Source organism: Jaculus jaculus, chromosome 2 (genome assembly GCF_020740685.1).
Source record: "Jaculus jaculus isolate mJacJac1 chromosome 2, mJacJac1.mat.Y.cur, whole genome shotgun sequence".
NCBI classification, from domain to species: domain Eukaryota; kingdom Metazoa; phylum Chordata; class Mammalia; order Rodentia; family Dipodidae; genus Jaculus; species Jaculus jaculus.
This window is the reverse complement of record NC_059103.1, coordinates 90,296,239-90,316,168: the sequence shown is the minus strand read 5'-3', so window position 1 is coordinate 90,316,168 and position 19,930 is coordinate 90,296,239. Positions and strand designations below refer to the sequence as shown.

Here is a 19,930-nt window from a genome sequence, read left to right as displayed (position 1 = left end):
GTGGCATATACCTTTAATCCCAGTACTTGGGAGGTAGAGGTAGGAGGATTGCCAGGAGTTTGAGGCCAGTTTGAGACTACATAGTGAATTCCAGGTTTGCCTGGGCTAGAGTGAAACCCTACCTCAACAAACAAACAAACTGAATGAGATGATTAAGTGGGTACAGTGATACATGCTTGTAGTCCCAGTGCTGCAGAGGTAGAGGCAGGAGGATCAGAAGTCCAAGGCTAGCCTGAAATGTCTCAGAAAGAAGGAAGGAAGGAAGAAAGAGAGAGAGAAAGGAAAAAGATGGGATGACAAATGGATACCTGGGTTTCACTTCTTACGTGTGTGTGTGTGTGTGTGTGTGTGTGTGTGTGTGTTTTGAGGTAGGATCTTGCACTAGCCCAGTCTGACCTGGAATTCACTATGTAGTCTCAGGAGGGCCTTGAATTCATGGCGACCCTCCTACTTATGCCACCTGAGTGCTGGGATTAAAGATGTGTATGAGTACACCCACCATTTATCAATTCAATTTATTGATTGAGTGGATCATAGTTATAGCTGCCTAAATTTTAAATCAATATACTCAGCAAATTAGTACTAAGCTTCATTGGGGAGTATGAGAACAGTTTGTAAAATAAAAGAACAATTAGGAATATGTATTCTGCTAGATAGTAGAAGACATATGTCACCAAAATTTAGGACCATGGATGAATGGGATTGAAAAGAAAAAATAAGGGAGATATATATATGTATATATATACATACATACATATTTGAAATATTTTTATAGAAATTAGAAAAAAATATGTAAATTATCGTTAAAAAGATGGCGGTTGCTTTGAGTAGGGGCTCATGAAACCCTGAGCCTCCCTGAAGATTTAGGCAGTTACTGGCTACTGCGGAGGGAGAGGCATTGTCTTCAGTGGTGTGGCCATTGGTAAGTTGCTTATGCTCCTGTAAATAACCCCTCACCTGTGCTCCTATAAGAAACCCTACTTAAACTCATTTTTCACAAAGTAAGCAGGCAAGAAAGAAAGCAAGAAGGAAGGAAAGAAGGAAAGGCATGGAAGTATAAGTGGGACTATTTGAGAAGAGGAAGGGAATGGGCAGGAGTGGAAGAGTGATGAGGGAGTGTTGTCAGGGGTGAAGGGATCACAGTACACTATGTACATGTATGGAAATTCCACAATGAGACCCACTGTTATGTATCATTGATAAATGCTAATAGAAACTTAAAAAGAGAGTGTCTTAGCAAATTTCTAGAAGCTCAATGTACAAATTTACACGCATTAAAATGTATGAACATCAGACAGTACCATGGACTGTACTATGTTATATTCATAGTGGGTTATGTATGCTAAGCTTAAAGAGGCTGTATTCCTATTTGTGTTAGGTTTATAAATGAGCACACATTCATACTCATAGGGGACAGAATATAAATGAGGAAAAGCAGTGTTGTGTTTATGGTGGAATAAGAATGATTTTTGTTTTTCTAAAATTCTTTTACTGCTTTTTAGAACATTGTAAGAATAAAATTTTTATTTATTTTCCTTTTTTAGTAGAAAGAGATCAGGTTTACTTAGAGCACTGCATGGAGAGCAGATGGCAAGGCAACGGCAGGAGAGGAGCCTGCCTAACAAGCAAGGTTTTTATATAGTCTATGAACATATTTTCAGAGGCATAGAACATGACTGAAGTGTCATTCAAAGTGTGTGCTAAATGTTGTTAGGCATACTAAACTTGAACAAATAAAAGCAATTCTTTTTTTTAAAGGTAGCCGGGCGTGGTGGTACACACCTTTTTTTAATTTTTATTTTTATTTATTTATTTGAGAGTGACAGACAGAGAGAGAAACAGGCAGAGAGAGAGAGAGAGAGAGAGAGAGAGAGAGAGAATGGGCGCACCAGGGCCTCCAGTCACTGCAAACCAAACTCCAGATGTGTGCTCCCCCTTGTGCATCTGGCTAACATGGGTCCTGGGGAATGGAGCCTTGAACCAGGGTCCTTAGGCTTCACATGCAAGCGCTTATCCGCTAAGCCATCTCTCCAGCCCGAAAAGCAATTCTTATATGAGAACCCAAAGTTTTTTTTTTTTAGTTTTTTCTTGGTAGGATCTCACTGTAGCCCAGGCTGATGTGGGATTCACTATGGAGTCTCAGGGTGGCCTTCAACTCACTGCGATCTTCCTACCTCTGCCTCCCAAGTGCTGGGATTAAAGGCATGCGCCACCACACCTAACACAAAGTTTTATGTTGTCCATAATTTCTTGAGCATCCAAAATCTGGCAATCATCCTTCAAGATTCATATGATTAGATGGAAATTCCCTTAAAATTATTCCTCTTAGCCTGGCATGGTGGTACACGAGTGTAATCCCAGCACTCCAGCACTCGGTGGCAGAGGTAGGAGGATCACGGTGAATTCCAGGCCATCCTGAGACTACATAGTGAATTCCAGGTCAGTCTTGACTAGAGTAAGACCCTACCTCAAAAAAAAACAAACAAAAAATTCCTCATATATTGTAAACTATTTTTCATCTGTTCATGTTATGTTTTACCTGTTTTCTGCACTCTTGAAATATTTAAGTATTTTGTTTTATTTTTTGAATTTATGATAGTTAAAATGAAGAACATTATTAAATCACACTACACATTTTAGTTAAAATGTAAACACCGTTTTTGATGATAAAATGGAATGCTTTCAAACTTTTAATATTTACTCCTTTTTCTTTTTCCTTTTAGGTAAGTAACTGAACAGGGAAATGAAGAACTGATATTTCAAATGACAAACATGCTGCAAAAGGTACTTGTGGTATTTTAAGTTTACTTTGAAGGACTCTTATCAGAGAGGTTAAAATGTGACATTACTAGTTTGTTTAAAAATTTTATAAAGCAAATTTGAATACATACTGACAACTTTTCAATTATGAAGATGTCATATATGATAATGATTATCTTTTTGTAGACTAGGCAGTTATTATCAGTATTATTTGGAAATGGGAAAGTGGTTTTTTTCCTTCAAGATATTTATTTATGAGAAACAGAAGAAGCAGTGAGTAGAATAGTCAAAACAAACACATTGGGTTTCATTCTTCAAAGTCACCTTTCATTTTCTGCAAGAGCTTACAATTGATTTTCTATGACCAAAATATCTTCAGAATTACTAATAAAATCCATAGTTTTAAGGTTTCCAATAAGATGAATTGATTTTGGGTAGCTCTAATAGATTGAACCTATGAGAATACTGGTGACAAGCATACACATATATGTATATTTATATATACACACATATGTATAGATTTATCTATGAAAATCAGGTAATGGGAAAGGAAGGATGAAGAAATATTATATTTAAAAATGTAAAAATTCTTAGCCTGATTTATGGACTTCTAAAAAAGAACATGATCTTAACCAATAGAATCTCTTTTTCTTTTTCTTTCTCTTCTTTTATTTTTATTTATTTTTGAGGTAAGTTCTCACTTTAGCCCAGGCTGACCTGGGACTCACTCTGTAGTCTCAGATTGGCCTCAAACTCATGGTGATTCTCCTACCTCTACCTTGCAAGTGGTGAGATTAAAGGTATGCAATAGCACACCTGGGCAGAATCTCTTCTCTAGAAGTAATTCTCAAAATTTGGTGGAAAACAGCTCATCTGATTACAGAGGAAACAATTACATTATGGGCTATTAGACTCGCCATGTGATGCTGTTAACATTGGCAACCATCCAAAAGAACACTGATATTTCAGAAGTATCAAATTACATATTGCCCCTTTATACTAGATTAATAACTCAGTCCAATGCACACAAGATGAGAATACTAGGAAGGGAAATCATTTCAGCTGTCTTATTAAAGCCAATTTTAAAGGAATTTCCCCTTTGCTTAGAAATTACCTTGAAAAATTTTAGTCAGCTGCCACTGAAGAGGCTTAATTTGAAGAAGAGTTTGAAAATTTTGAGGCATAACTTTACACCAAAAGCTTATACTCTTTGAAGCATGAAGATTTAACTAGCATAAATGTTCTATACTTTGTGTACACTTTTCCTGTTGAATTAGGACCCGACAATTTTATGATTGCTGATAATGCAGAATAATGTGATAAAGGGCAGGGAAATCATTCTAGTCTTGGGGGAAAAGGGGAGAAAATGATTTGGCAGGGAATGTCAAATACTGTGTCAAAGAAGGTGAAGGCTTCAATAAGCCACTGAGTTTTTCTTATAAATGTCTTCTGTGACTGCGGCAAGCAAATTATGGTAAAGTTGTGCAGGTAGAAACCAGATTCACATGGATTGAGGGATAGTGAAGAGCCAAGGGAATGGAATAGGGATTGTTCTTGAACATTTTACTGGTAAATCTAAGTGCAGAGAATCCTGCAGCTGAACAGGGACGAAACTGGGGAGAAGAGACTTGAACCTGCTTGAATCTTACTAGGAGTATGGTAGTGAGGAGAGCCTGAAGGCTTGTATTTCTAAGGAGAAAGGAGAGGTGGTGCAGGCAGGCCAGGAGAACAGATTAGCCATGGCTGGTGGGAAGACAGATGACAGCTACTTTACAAGATAAGGCAGTCACACAGGCATGTACAATTCTAAGTGTATTATGGACATATAAATTTTACTTTCTAAACATCATAAATCAGGGATCTTCTGCTTAAAAGAAAGATATAAGAGGGAGCTAATGACTTTTTTACTTAGCCCCCCGTTTTGGTACTATCTATTGATGACAGTATTTTCTGAACATTTAAAAATATTTTTTGGCCTTGACAAAAAGATTATTTTCTGAATATAAAACACTTTTGCTATGACTGAAAAGAACCTGCTGCTCAGGTGTTGTCACTAGGTTTAGCATGTTTCTTCTGCTCTGGCAAGTATTCTTTGGATGTTGTTAGATAGGAAGTGTTGGGTAGAGGGATGGCTTAATGGTTAAGGCACTTGCCTGCAAAGCCAAAGGACACAGGTTTGATTCCCCAGGACCCATGTTAGCCAGATGCACAAGGGGGTGCATGTATCTGGAGTTCATTTACAGTGGTTGTAGCCCCTGGCATGCCCATTCTCCCTCTTTCTGTCAAATAAATAAATAAAAATAAAATATTTTAGATAGAAAATGTTACCCAGGCCCCAGAGAGGAAGGACTTACCGATTTTTAAAAATTACTTCTTCATTTTTATAGCCCAGGTTGGCTTGGAATTCATGACTCTTCTTAAGACTCTGAAGAGCTGGGACTACAGGTGGATGTCACCATGCCTGGCTTTGAATTTTTTTTTTTTTTTGTGACTTTGAATTATAAGCAAGCTTATTTAGCTAGAAGCTCTAATGTTGTCCTTCCCAGTTTGACAAACGTGTTCACTGAGGGCTTGGATCTCTTTTATAAGACTTTTGAAATCTTCTAATTAAAGGATTTTCAAGCTGCTTAAGCATCAAAACCACTTTGAAAAATAATATCTGGTATAAACAAAGATGGAAAGAGAACTGTTGTGTTTTATTGGACATGGGGTGGGGCCTGGAACCCATCCACTTACTTCTTCTTTCCCTTCCTCATCTCACTTACAGGAAGGATTCCTGAGACATCATCACTGAATTAGTGTCTCCTTGGAACATAGTTTGCAAAGTACAATTCTAGCTGATCACAACAACATTGAATTTCAACAAAACATAAAATTGTCAAAATAAGTTAGCTATAGTTCGAAGATAATTCTTCTTTAAAATACAGTAGGAGAGTTACTATCTAGTTCAATCCAGAGTACATAACTATAATCTGATATTGCTAATTCTAGTGGGGGTAGATACTAATTTGATCAAGAAATACAGTAATGATCATTGTTAAGTATGATACAAATCTGGGCTTAGAAGAGTCAAGCACTCTTTTAAATTAGTTCTGCTGTTCAAGATTACCAAAATTTGTAAATGAGTAGCACAGTCCTCATTACCCCAAAGAATGGATAAATGCTGGTGAGATGGAGGGTTAGTTGACTTGAACTTGAGCAAGTGTATGGTACCAAAATGTTGCTCTTCTATTAGGGTATGCTTTGCCACTCCATAGAAATGCAGTAGGATGCTTTCAAGGGAACAATGATTTCTGTTGGAAACTAGGAAATGGATAAGTGAGAAGAGCTGATAATGGGAATTGATTAAACGAAGGTGAATTGGGCTATGGACAACTTTATAAAAGAACTGTAGGACTAACAGAAAATAATACTGAACATATATTCCACATAGACTATCAAATTGTTTGCTTGAATTATGTGTAATATTTATAGCAGCACAGTGAGGGCAGATAGCGTACTTCAGCCTCATATTTGATGTTCAGTTTCTTTTGAGCAGAGACTCATAGAGATTAAGTAACTCGTTTATCTCTGTTGCAGTCAGGTTTACATTGCTGGCAGAAATCACCAGAAAAAGAGCAGCTTTTGGGAAAAGGGATGTATTTTGGTTTACTGGCTTGAGGGGAATCTCCATGATGGCAGGGGAAAACAATGGCATGAGCAGAGGGTGGACATCACCCGCTGGCCAACATAAGGTGGAAAATACCAACAGGAGAGTATGTCAAACATTGGCAAGGGGAAACTGGCTATAACACCCACAAGCCTGCCCCCAATAATACACTGCCTACAAGAGGCTTTAATTCCCAAATCTCCATCAGCTGGCAACCTAGCTTTCAGAACACCAAAGGTTATGAAGGACACCTGAATCAAACCACCACAATCTCACACTGTAAATTTCCAGGAAATATGATAAGGCTAAATTTTACATCCAGATGATTTCATTTCAAGGCCTCTAGAATTTGAAGTAGTTGAGATAGTGGTAGAAAATGTCAAAAGTGTGAGACACTTGAGAGGAATGGGTTAGACCTTTGGTTCCTAGATTATGACTCAGCTAACTAAGGACCTCTAATGATTCAGGGAAAAATCCTAATCTGAGAGAAACCAATGAAGGCTTGTGCTTTAAGAGCCTATTGTCTTATTAACCATCTCCAGACAATCCTCAAAAAAATTATGGTGATAAGACTCTGGCCACTTGGGAATTAATGTTCACCAAGGTTTCAACAGTGAAGCCATATGGCATATCTCTGCTTGGCTGAGAACTTTTTGTGGTGTCCTTGGCTTTGAAAGTCTGGCCAATTGATTGGGGGGAGTTTTATCCTGTCAAGATTAAGAGAGTAATTAAAAGGATTAGATGTAAAACCATGTGGTTTGATTAAAAAATTAGTTTTCAGAAGTTTTATCAAGTCTTGTTTACATATGTAAGTTATTGGGGGAAAATAGCAAAGACTAAACTTTTTGGATATTAGGGATGGAACACTGCATTGACATGATTATAATGATACACATTTCTTTGTTTGCCTGGGACGACAAAGCATTTTCACATTAAATAGTGGCACCATTTTTCTGTCTTTGTATATAAGTCAGATGGAATCCTTGAGATATTTCCTAAAATAATGGAATATTGACCTTTCCTTCTGGCCAATAATTATTGCATAATATATTTAAAATTAGATAACTAAACCTTGCAAACTGTATGTTTTATGTACTTATCTTTTTCTGACACATATTAATGGGAATAATGATAGAATTAGATTTATTTGTCTTGATTGACTTACATGTTTTTATCGAGCAAATCAAATGCAATCTTTATAATCTTTTAGCTAAATTTAATAGATACAGTATCTATATACTATTGCAATTATGTTTTAAACCAGCTTTTGTGATGGAAGAAAAGAATAGTCTTCTCTATATTCTCTGTATTTTGTATAATACTATTTTCTGTATTAAATGTATTAAAGGCATTTACAATCAGTGTTAAAACTCTCCTCATTGTGAAAACAGGTCATTTAAAACTACAAATCAAAGAATCACTTCTTTCTATAAAAAAAAAATGGGGTGAGCAGAAGAATGGAATTTTTTTAATTAATTAATTTATTTATTTGAGAGTGACAGACACAGAGAGAAAGACACATAGAGGGAGAGAGAGAATGGGCGCGCCAGGGCTTCCAGCCTCTGCAAACGAACTCCAGATACATGCGCCCCCTTGTGCATCTGGCTAACGTGGGACCTGGGGAACCGAGCCTCAAACCGAGGTCCTTAGGCTTCACAGGCAAGCGCTTAACCGCTAAGCCATCTCTCCAGCCCAGAAGAATGGAATTTTTAACAGAAGTGTTCATTCTATGAAAAAATCTTACATACAATACCCAGAACCAGTTTCTCATGTGTAGATAGCATATGTACAATGGTGGCTTTATGGGAAGTATTGGGATCAGAGAAAGTGGCCAAGTTTTAATGAGCTTATTGATTACTTTTCTCAAACCAAGAATTGTTTCCCTCTCCCATAATTCCTTTGCTCATACAAGTTAGTTCAAAAGTGTTATAGCTATGGTTTAGCCCATATAATTAATCACAGTGTATTAGTAATATTGTTAATAATCATTATTATCAAGTTATTTCAAGTTGAAAATTTTGCTCCTATGCATTTTTTTTGTCAACAAACTTATGAGTTACAGCTTATAGGCAAAGTATATGAAGAAAGCAAGACCTGATCAGAGATTCAAAGCTAGAAATATGGATCTCAGGGAAAGTTTGCACCCTCCTCAGCATGTATCTGGCCCACCTCGTTTTGCTTTCATCAGCTGCGGCTGGTGCAAAGAAAATATTGTAAATTGCTTATAGCTTTTAGATGTGCTTTTGAGCATTTCAAGTGATGGTAAGCATTGCAAATCTTATAGCAAGGGCCTGTTACAGAATAGCTTTATTCAGCTCCACAGGGAATGGTGAACTCCAGTTACTTAGAACTGCTGAAGTGAAATACTTACAAGAAGGGGCTATTGAAGCACTCATTGTTGTGAGGCTTAAAGAGAACAAATGTGTGTTTCATTGCACATCTAAACTTACTATCTGTAAGGGGGGTTTGTGATGGCCAGTAGAAGGAGAGAGTGAGATTCTACAGATGGATAAAAAGGAACCTTCAATAACCCAGCTTTTTGCTTTCTTTCTTTCTTTCTTTCTTTCTTTCTTTCTTTCTTTCTTTCTTTCTTTCTTTCTTTCTTTCTTTCTTTTTTTTTTTTTTGGCAAATATCCAATGCATTGGGAATTCTCCAGCAAAATCAGTTAAACTTGGCAGGTCTGCAAATATGAATATTCTGCTCAGCATAAGCAGGAAAATATAGAGACTGTCAGAGGAACTAATTACCTTTTGTGTTTTCACCTGAGACCAGAGGTAATACTGAGAAGACAATTACTGTTAAGAGATTTTAGAGGCAACATTTGAAACATGTTGAAAGAGAAACCTACATTTAGCCTTCTTTTAAGGAGTTTTTAATACCCATTTGTGCTCCTAAAATAATTTATCATAACTGACAGACACCAAAAAAAAAAAAAAAATGCTTTGTAATTTGGAGAGTCTGGTTTAGTTTTTTTTTTTTTTTAAATTTATTTATTTATTTATTTGAGAGCGACAGACACAGAGAGAAAGACAGATAGAGGGAGAAAGAGGGAATGGGCGCGCCAGGGCTTCCAGCCTCTGCAAACGAACTCCAGACGCGTGCGCCCCCTTGTGCATCTGGCTAACGTGGGACTTGGGGAACCGAGCCTCGAACCGGGGTCCTTAGGCTTCACAGGCAAGCGCTTAACCGCTAAGCCATCTCTCCAGCCCTGGTTTAGTTTTTGATATTAACTTTTTAGAGGAAAAATTTATTACTTCACTACCTTTTGTTTTGCTTTTGCCTTATTGTCATACTTTCATCATTACAGAATCAATCAATATACTCAGTTATGAATTTGTATCAGGTAAACCCTATTTAGTGGTCCAGATTACTTACATTATAGAAAAATAAAGAGTATGAGAAAACTGATTTCCAAAGATGTTTCCTAGAAAGCAGTGTCCTATAAGAAAATATGCTATATATCAATATTAATGTATTATGGACTTCATATATTTGTTTATATGCATATATGTGAATATTGTTTTGACATGATCTTTCAGAATGAATGCAGCAATTTCAAGTAATTTGCTATATGTTTAAATTTAAATATGACTCTTAAGGGCTGGAGAGATGGCTTAGCGGTTAAGCGCTTGCCTGTGAAGCCTAAGGACCCTGGTTCGAGGCTCGGTTCCCCAGGTCCCATGTTAGCCAGATGCACAAGGGGGCGCACGCGTCTGGAGTTCGTTTGCAGAGGCTGGAAGCCCTGGCGCGCCCATTCTCTCTCTCTCCCTCTATCTGTCTTTCTCTCTGTGTCTGTCTCTCTCAAATAAATAAATAAAATTAAAAAAAAATATGACTCTTAAATATTTTATATTAACAATAGAAATAGGGCTGGAGAGATAGTTCAGTTGGTAAAGTGCTTTCCTTATAAGCATAAGGACCTGAGTTAGATTTCCAGAACATGGAAAAGCTAGATGGTAGCTCTTGCTTGTAATCCCAGAACTAGGGAGATGGAGACAGGTGGATCGCCAGAGCTTGCTGGTCAACCATTATAGCCTACTGGGTGAGTTCCAGGCCACTGAAAGATCTTGTCTCAAACAAGTGGGTGATGCCTGAAGTAGGATATCAGTGGTTATCTTTTGGCCACTACATCTGGCATATAAACATGCATTTGTACCTACATACACATGTGTACCCACACATAATGAAAAACACACATATACACTCACACATTCACACACAATGCAAGGAGTCGGGAGAACTGACTTACTTAAAATATTTGTAGAAATTTTAGTTACAGTTAGGGCTTTGCAAAATCCAGTGGGCTTAAAGTATGAAAAGAGTGGACTGAAAGAAAGACATCTTTTTAAGTAGAATAGAATCATTAATATGTTCTGTGGTAAAAATTGGTACAGTTTAAGAAAGAAGATAAAGATGTACATTGTACTTGCCTCTGTTTCTGATAAAAGTATCTGTGCTTATCTATAGAAAAACCTGCAAATAGTAGCTTCCTGTAGTTTTCTATATTTATTTATAATTTATATTTCACATTATATTTAGGATTCCACATATTGTGGTATATTTTAAATGAGTGTGTATTAAATGAAATACATATATGGCTACTATTTGCATTTTAGAAAACACAAGTAGTATAATGTGATCTGACTTTCAAAAATACGTTTGAAAATAACAGTGGGAAGACTGCTAGTTCTGCCTTTGCTATTAACCAGGTATGTGGCACTTAGCAAGCACGTTGCTTATTTTACATGAATTAACAATTATTTGAAATCATAGATGAGGAAGAAAAGAGTAATTTAAAAACAAGGAACACTTATCACTATAAATTATAGCAGTTCTATTGAGAAAATTGGGCCAAGAACTTGTGCCACATAGATGGTTGATTTTGCAGCAATTGTAGAAGGTGGAATTTGTAAGCAGTAATGACATTTCTGACAATTGTCTAGAAGTGTGTAATATGAGTCTGGATAAACTGACTGATTGATCAAGCCTGTCAGCAGTATTTTTATTTTCTATGTGTATTTGAAATACAGACACAAATATTTAGTTTTTTATTTTGTTTGTTTTCTGAGGTAGGGTCTCGCTCTAGCTCAGGCTGATGTGGAATTCACTATGAAGTCTCAAGGTGGCCTTGAACTCATGGCAATCCTCCTACCTCTCTCTCCCAAGTGCTGGGATTAAAGTCGTGTACTACCATTCCCAGAAAATATTTAGTATTTTGTCCATGACTCATATATTAACAACATCCTTCCCAGAGTAAGTGTTTTTCAATTGTAGAATTTTACGGTACATACTGTACTTAAGAGCTGTATTTCATCATCTACCAAAAAGACTCATTAGTTTTATCATATATCCTTTAAAAAAAAAAACACTTTTTTTGTTTGGTTTTTCAAGGTAAGGTGTCACTGTAGCCCAGTCTGAACTGAACTGGTGTTCACTATGCAGTCTCAGGCTGTCATTGAACTCCTACCTCTGCTTCCTAAATTCTGGGATTAAAGGTGTGTGTCACCAGTCCCAGGGGTGGTGAAGAGGAAGAAGAAGAGAGAGAGAAAGAGAGAGAGGATGGATCTGCCATTTGCAGGGCCTGTAGCCACTTCAAATGAACTGCAGATGCATGAGCCACCTTGTGCATCTGGCTTTATATAGTTACTGGGGAATTGAACTTGGGACATTAGGTTTATGGGCAAGCACCTTAACAGCTAAGCTGTCTCTCCACCCACTAAAATAACTTTTTAGTTACAGTTTTCATACCTTCATCATGTTAATGAGTTTTAGTCATGACCCCCTCCTATTACTCTCTTTTGCCATCCTCCCCCCAAACCACTGAACCCCTTCTTCTTTCCAACTACTCCCTCATCTGTTTAGATGTCTTTTCTCTCCTCCATCATCCACGACAACATGGTGATAGGCACAATAATGTGCAGGTAATGACAGCTGCCATGAGGACATGAATGCCATGGCCACTTCATGTAGTGCTCCAAAGCACTCTTCTCCATCCACTGGCTCTTATATTCTTTCCACCACTACTTCCACAATGGTCCTTAAGCCTTGTCAGGTGTGATGGAGATATCTCATTTATCACTGAATACTCAATAGTCATTTCTTCCATGCATTCAGTGAGCTTTGCGTTTCTTTAGTGGTCACTGCTCTCTGCAAAAAGAAGATTCTTTGACCAAGTAAGAGCACATGAATCTATGGGCATAAACATAAATATTTAGAGGGCAATTTGATGGGCATAACCTATCCATTTAGCCATACAACAGTAGTAGCTTTCCCCCTAGGGTCTATGACTTCCCCAGCAGTAGTCTTTTGATTAGGTTTTCAGTACCAGACATGAATCCCTCCTGTGGAACTGGCCTCAAATACAACCTGTGAGCAGTTGGTTACCCCCCACCACAGCCATGCCATTATTTCACCAGTGGGCACATCTTACCTGGCTGGTTGGTTGTGTAGGATCCACTTCTAGTTATGACAGTTGATTTTTCTTTCCAGCAGTCTGCATAGTACTTTCCAGCACTAAGACAGCAGCTGGGAGGAGGCTTCCAGCTCAGTTGTATAATTCTAGAAAAGTAACATGAACTTTAAGAGTGTGGTTCAGGGGTAGAATATATGCTTAACTTGTGCAAGGCCCTCTGTCACACATGCATGAGGTTTTTAGTTGGATTCCTAGTACCCACATAAAATTCTAGGTGTGAAGGCATGTGTCTATAATGCCAGTGCTGGGAAGGCAGAGACAGGGAACCTTTGGGGCTCACCAAGCTAGCTAGTGGTCTAACTAAACCAGTAAGTTCTAGGTTTAGGGAGAGACTGTCTCAACAGAGTAAGGTGAGGAAACATACCAGATGTGGACTTCCTAGCTTGACTTGTAACAGTGACATTAATAAATACCCATTTGTGTTACTTTATGTCACCTTTACTGCTTCCAAGTTATAAAGTTGGCACAGGGTAAAATTAGGTGTGATTACATAGGTATTAACATAAACTACCATTTGATATTTTTCCACCTGCTTGCTTAACTTTCTCTGGTACCAGGGAGGAAATCCCAGCACACATGTCTTCACCTTGGGAAGAAATAGTACCTGCTGTTTCTGAAGATTTATAGATAGAAGATCATTAAAGAGCCATTCCTATTCCTAATGTTTTAGCTTCTAGTTCTTGTATCACAGGTGAAGTGATTATCAAAGGTAAGGTTATAATGATTCTTCTACTGAGGAAAAAATCTTTTGGGAGATTTGAACAAATCTGAAGCTATGAAGAAATATGTGCTTTGACAGTGTGAGTTCTATTTTGGAGTGCCTAATGCAACAGAGCTTAATATTAATGCAAGTGGTTGCTGCTGCTTCTGAATATTGAGTGGAAAATATATCTAAACTTTGTGGCTAAATTTAGGATCTTTACTTTCTGTTTTTTCCTAAGAAATGAAACTGTGGCTTCTACAGGATTGAACTGAGCTACACATATTAGATTTTGATTTCTTCTTTAGCTATTGTTTCTTTATATATTTTCTAGAGCATGTTCCTTGTCTGTTTACCTAACCTCACAATCCTCATTGCCTGGAACATCAAGATTGCTGCTTAGCAAACACACTGAGACAAAGGGGAAATGCCAGCTGAGGAAGCCTAAGCTGATCTGAAGGAATTTCAGTTATTTGAAAAGCATAGTGACACATGCACAGGATTTCAGCACGAAGGAGGCTAAGGTCAGCATGGGCTACAAGTGAGTTCTAGGCTAGCCTGGACTATAGGTTGAGATTCTGTCCAAAATGCTAACCACAAGAAAAGACAAAATATAAAAGAAAAATGAGAAAAAGAAATCTTGTCACCGACCTGAGACTCAGCAAGGAAACGACTCCCAAGAGATATTTTTTAAAAGATAAATTCTTGGCCTAGAGAGTGGCTTAGCAGTTAAGGTGCTTTCCTAGGAAGCCTAAGACCCATGTTCTACTCTCCAGATCCTATGTTAGCCAGACACACAGAGGGGAGGTAAGCTCAAGGTCACACATACCCACTAGGTGGCACAAGCATCTGGAGTTCGATCGTGGTGGCTGATGCCCTGGTGTGCCAACTCTCTCTCTAAAAAAAATTTAAAAAAGAAAATTTTTCAATGTAGAGTGAAATAAATACATGTTGAATAAGATTTTGAATTTCAGATTGGGGAGGTTGCTTAGCAGTTGACCACATTCTGTTTAACTTTAAAGGCCTGAGACCACTTGAGTATGATTCCCCCAGAACCCACATTAAAACCTGGACATGGTGATGCCTGTCTGTCATCCAGTCAGCTGTGAGGCTAGGTAGTGGGTGTGGCACCAAGTGCAGGGGGGCTGCAGACTGGAGAATTGCTGTGCTCACGGACCAAATATAGTAGCTCCTGGTTGAGGGTTACACTGCGTCTCAAGGAAGTACATGGTTGAACAGTAAAGAGAGGCACCTGAAATTCTCCTTTGGCTTCCACATGCATGCACATAGAGTGCACATTTGTGTGCCCACCCATTCACACAGACACACACATACACACACACACACACACACACACACACACACACACACCTTGAATTGTAAAAATTTAAAACAATTTAGTATAAAGTATTTTTTCTTCCATTTTGTGTTTGGTTTGAACCTTGTATATACTTTTCTTACTAAGGTTTTACATTTTTATTTCTGGGCACATGAATTTGCTTAGGGAAATTATTAAGTATACATATATATAGTGTAACTTTTGCCCATTATCACAGAAATTTATCCCCAGAACATCAAAAATGAGTACAATTTCTTTCTCATATACTTAGACTTTTTTGAGTTAATTATCTGAAGTTCCAATATATGAAAGAAGCTTGGCTGGAGAGATGGCTTAGTGATCAAGGTGCTTGCTTGTGAAGCCTAAGGACTCATGTTCAACTTTCCAGGTCCCATATAAGCCAGACACACAGTGACATAAGTGCATAAGGTTGCACATGTGTACAAAGGGGCTCACGCATCTGGAGTTCAATTGAAGTGGCTGGCAGCATTAAAAAAAGGGAGTCTGTTGGGCTTGCCTCAAGAAAAAAGCTGATGGGTGAGTTTCATTAAGATTGAAAAATATTATTAAACTTCCTAGTAAACATACTGTTTTAGAAATCAAACAGTACATTTAATTGTGAGTTCTGAGTACTGGGATTCTGTTGGGCACTGCCTGGCACAGGCTGCAGCCTTGAGGAGATGGGTTTGAGCTGCCAGGCATGGCTAAGGACCCGGGGGCTACAGGAGGCCATTCTCTCTCTAAGCCGGGCATACCTGAACTTAGGCGTTGCCCATAGCCCTGTGACCTTTGGCCAGTTGCCTAGGAAACTCCTTACCAGCCAGCACCACACAGCCCATCTCCCTGTGACCCTCTTCCAGCCACTATGTAGATCACCTGACTCCCTAGTGCTGGAATGAACTTCCCTAGGTATTGGCTAGCAACCTTTGAACCCACCAATCCCCTTAGGACCCTCTTCCTGTTCTCAACTGCTAATAAACCCATTTCCCTACTGAATAAATGGAACTACTCTCTGAGGTCATCTCCCAGATATACATCCCTTTGCATGCACAGCCACTCAAGACCCTGGTCTCCACAGTTGCCTGGTCACCTTTGGGTCACTGTGGCCCCCAGGATCCAGGGACCCATAGGATTCCTGCATCAGGAAACCAGTCCCATGATCCTGTAGCATTGTTCTGATGTGGCTTGGAAGAGAAAATGGGCCAATGTTCATCTGGATGCTTTACAGCTATGCGTGATGAAAACCTGCCCATTTCAGTTATTGAAAGTTAATGTGCTAAGTTCAGTGTAGTGTTCTAATAATCAACCAGGTCTATGACTCTCAATGATGTAATATCGTAGAATGCAGTTCTATTAGTCAGAATCACCTTTGAAGCTTGTCACAGATCTACACCCACACTACTGTTATAAGCAGAGGAAATGATCTGTATCAATTTGGTCAATTATTAATTGATAAATAAAAATTGTCTTTTTATCTGTGAAATATTTATATATTTCAATCAAGCATTTGTAGCCTATGTGTATTTTGCAGCAACATAGTGATGAGACAAAGTTCAATGGTCAAGTTTATACTAAGGACATAGTCTCCTTAATGGCCAAGTTTGAGTCACTTTCTATATCTCCCAACTTTAGCACAAATTAAAGTTAAAACAGTGCAGATCCCAAAAATTTGATGTGTATTTGTCAAACAAAATAGTAAATGAATATTTTATGAGAATATCTTCAACTGGTATAAAGCAGGACTTTTTTCCATTCAATGTATTTTAATGAGTACTTCAGTTTTCCACTTACTATAGTATTTATAAAATTGAGGCAAAATTCTCTGACAAGCACTTTAGTGGCATTAAGATGTCTTAAATAGGAACCTCTTTCTAAAGAACCCATAGTCATAAAGGAAACACAAGAGACAACTTGAACTCTAATGCCATAGGTACTCTGGGAGCAGAGTGAAGGTGGGCTTGAGCCACAGCCAGAGAGCGTCCTGGCAAGGAGAAGTACACGTGAAGGTAGCAGTGTGTAGAGCATTCCAAATCCCATAACAACTAAACCTCAGGGTTTGTGCTCAAGACAGATTTGAGCAGTGGGGCCCAGGACACATGCATGCTTTAAGTATAGCTCTTAGCAGCGTCTGTTGAGGAACCTGTTGGATCTAAGTTCATTTCCTTTACACCCAGGCCACTTCTACAGACACACAATAGTCCTCATTTCCAGCATTATTGTTCATTCTGTTTGAGGCTTTGCTCTTCCTTGATGGTGCTGAAGCAGTGCTCTTACCTCTCTGCCAGCATGCTGTGGGTAGCCCTCTGCTGCAAGTCCCAGTTATGGGGCCTCCTTACAAGGAAAATTGGAAAAGCAAATAGGTACAGCTCATATCATGAGAGACCTTCATTCTATGTGCTACATGATGAAGGCTCATGAAGGGAGACGCATTATCAATGAGCTTCAAGTATTTGTTAAGGCCTATTTTAGATAACTTATCTGGAAATTTGTTATGGTCCAGCATTAAATCCTTACTTTTTTATGTTTATTTATTTATTTGAAACTGACAGAGAAAGAGGCAGAGAGAGAGAGAGAGAGAGAGAGAGTGTGTGTGTGTGTGAGAGAGAGAGAGAGAGAATGGTCACACCAGGGCCTCCAGCCACTGCAAACGAACTCCAGATGCATGTGCCCCATTGTACATCTGGCTAATGTACTGGGGAATCAAGCCTTGAACCGGGGTCCTTAGGCTTCACAGGCAAGCGCTTAACTGCTAAGCCATCAATCCAGCCCCCAAATCCTTACTTTGTAGGTTCAAAAACCAAGTCTTTTAGGACATTGGAAATAGCACAATGTCCTAAAGACAAATTCCTAAGTGACCTCACAAAAAAGTGAGTAGAGAGCCAGGAGTGGTGGTGCATGCCCTTAATCCCAGGACTTGGGAGGCAGAGGTAGGAGGATCACTGTGAGTTCAAGGTCAGCCTGGGCTACAGTGGAACCCTACCTCGAAAAAAAAAAGTGAGTAAAACAGTTCCAATGCATTGTTACATTAAATTAAATACAATAACATTGTTAACATTAGTGTGGTGCTCTGACTTTATAGATGACTAAAATTATACAGAAGCCAAATCCCAGCCAAATTTTTTATATAAGCATGAGACCAGAACAAGTATAGATGACATATTTTGACTGCCAGTGGCTTCAGCCTTATATCCCTGTAGGCAGTAAAAGGATTATCTATTTGGCTATCCACTTTGCAATGCTGGACATTGGGGTCAATGTGTCATGTCCCTGGCTTAGGTTGGCAACATCACCCCAGTTACCCTTCCCCTTTCACCCTCTTTTACCTGTGAGTACCTAACTGCATTCTGGTCAGAGCATTCTGATTGGTATATAGTTTTATTTCCTGGGCCATCTGGCTTATTAGAGACTGGAGCAGTCTGAGAACTCAGAGACCCTGACCTGCTCAGGGGCCTGATGAGCCCTGACATTTATTTACACACACACACACACACACACACACACACACACACACACACACACACAGAGAGAGAGAGAGAGAGAGAGAGAGAGAGACAGAGACAGAGACAGAGAGAGGAGAGAAGAGAGACAGAGAGAAAGACACAGAGTACAGGTGTGCCAGCACCTCCAGATACATGTGCCACATTGTGCCTCTGGCTTTATGTGGGTACCTGGTCACCAGTATTTGAAGATGAGTGCCTTAACGGCTAAGCCATCTCTCCAGCAGAGGTTGTAGTTTTCATCTGTCCAGGTAGAGCAGGATGAAGAAAGCTTATGTATAAACAGTTCATAGTATGTCGGGCACCTGAGAGAAGAATGATGTCATCCATGAGGAAAAGGCGACAACCAAGTTCCCTATCCAGAGCTGTCATACCTAGAGTCCCTTCTTCTCAGTGTGAACTATTTGGGAGTAACTGAGAATGTAACAAAAATTCCTAATTCCTAGCCCTGTCCAAACTAGAAATCACATTGATCCTTTTGCTTAGCATTCTGAGTGGGTGGATTACAGCTGTGTCCCACCATGCTTGGCTGCCACTTTCCTATCATAGTCTTCACCATTGTTGGTTGAGTAAATCTCATTTTTCCCTTTCAGACACCAGGAATCATAGGCTCAAAACTCTGCTTTGTTGAGCAAAATTCAGTCAAGACTCCAACCCCAGTTATAAGATGGAAAATGCTAGCTTAATTGCTTGGTAGTGACTGAGAGATAAGTGCTTCGTACTTTGTGAGTGAAATGCATTCTACTTGTTCCTTTTTATTCTGAACACACCCTACTCACGTTATTCAGTCCATTCTGCTAAGTGCTTTTAATGCTGTCTCACATCAGAAGACTACAGTTTTATTTGTTGCTTTATTTCATTAGTAAGGGAATTCAAGCTGATAAAACAGTTGATATAAAGAGCTGCTGTCGTCATCTGTGCTGTGGGTAAGACCGGGAGACCCTGACCCGGTGCGAGTCGTGTCCACACCTTGATGACACCATAAGGAACTTCCTCCCTCCCTATTTCCCTTTCTTCCTTCCCTCCTCCAGCCTTTCTTTTCTTCCTTCTTTCCTCCCTTTCTTCCATCTCTCTTTATATCATGAGACTTTGTCTCAAAAAATAAATTAAATTTTAAAGTTTAGCTTTCTTAAATGGAATTTATTTTTAATATTTTATTTTAATTTATTTATTTGAGAGAAAGAGGCAGAGAGAAAGAGAGTGTAGGCACACCACGGCCTCCAGCCACTGCAAATGACCTCCAGATGCATTTGCCACCTTGTGCATCTGGCTTACATGGGTCCTAAGCTTTACAGGCAAGCCATCTCTCCAGTCCAATTTCCTTTTCTCTATTTACTTACTTGAGAGTGCTGAGATTACAGGCATGATCCACTATACCCAGCTTAGGTTCACATCTAATGTTGAAAAGACTCAGCTCAATTTCATGTGTCTGTGTGTGTGTGTGTGTGTGTGTGTGTGTGTGTGTGTGTGTGTGGAGTATGTGTGGGGCAATGAGTGATATGATTACTCCCT

General features: G+C 38.9%; 1 protein-coding gene across 4 annotated transcripts in view; it reads left to right on the top strand.

Annotated features, from left to right (window-relative positions):
- The window catches only part of Ank2 (ankyrin 2), a 710,882-nt gene that overhangs the window by 197,483 nt on the left and 493,469 nt on the right, over positions 1-19,930 (top strand). For 2 of the 4 annotated variants that reach the window (XM_045144488.1, XM_045144489.1), the window contains one exon: positions 2,724-2,784. The exons of the other annotated variants lie outside the window; for them this stretch is intronic. In XM_045144488.1, the coding sequence (XP_045000423.1) occupies positions 2,764-2,784 (21 nt within the window). In that variant the 5' untranslated portion in view covers positions 2,724-2,763. The remainder of the gene's footprint in view (positions 1-2,723; positions 2,785-19,930) is intronic. 4 annotated transcript variants of the gene reach the window in all.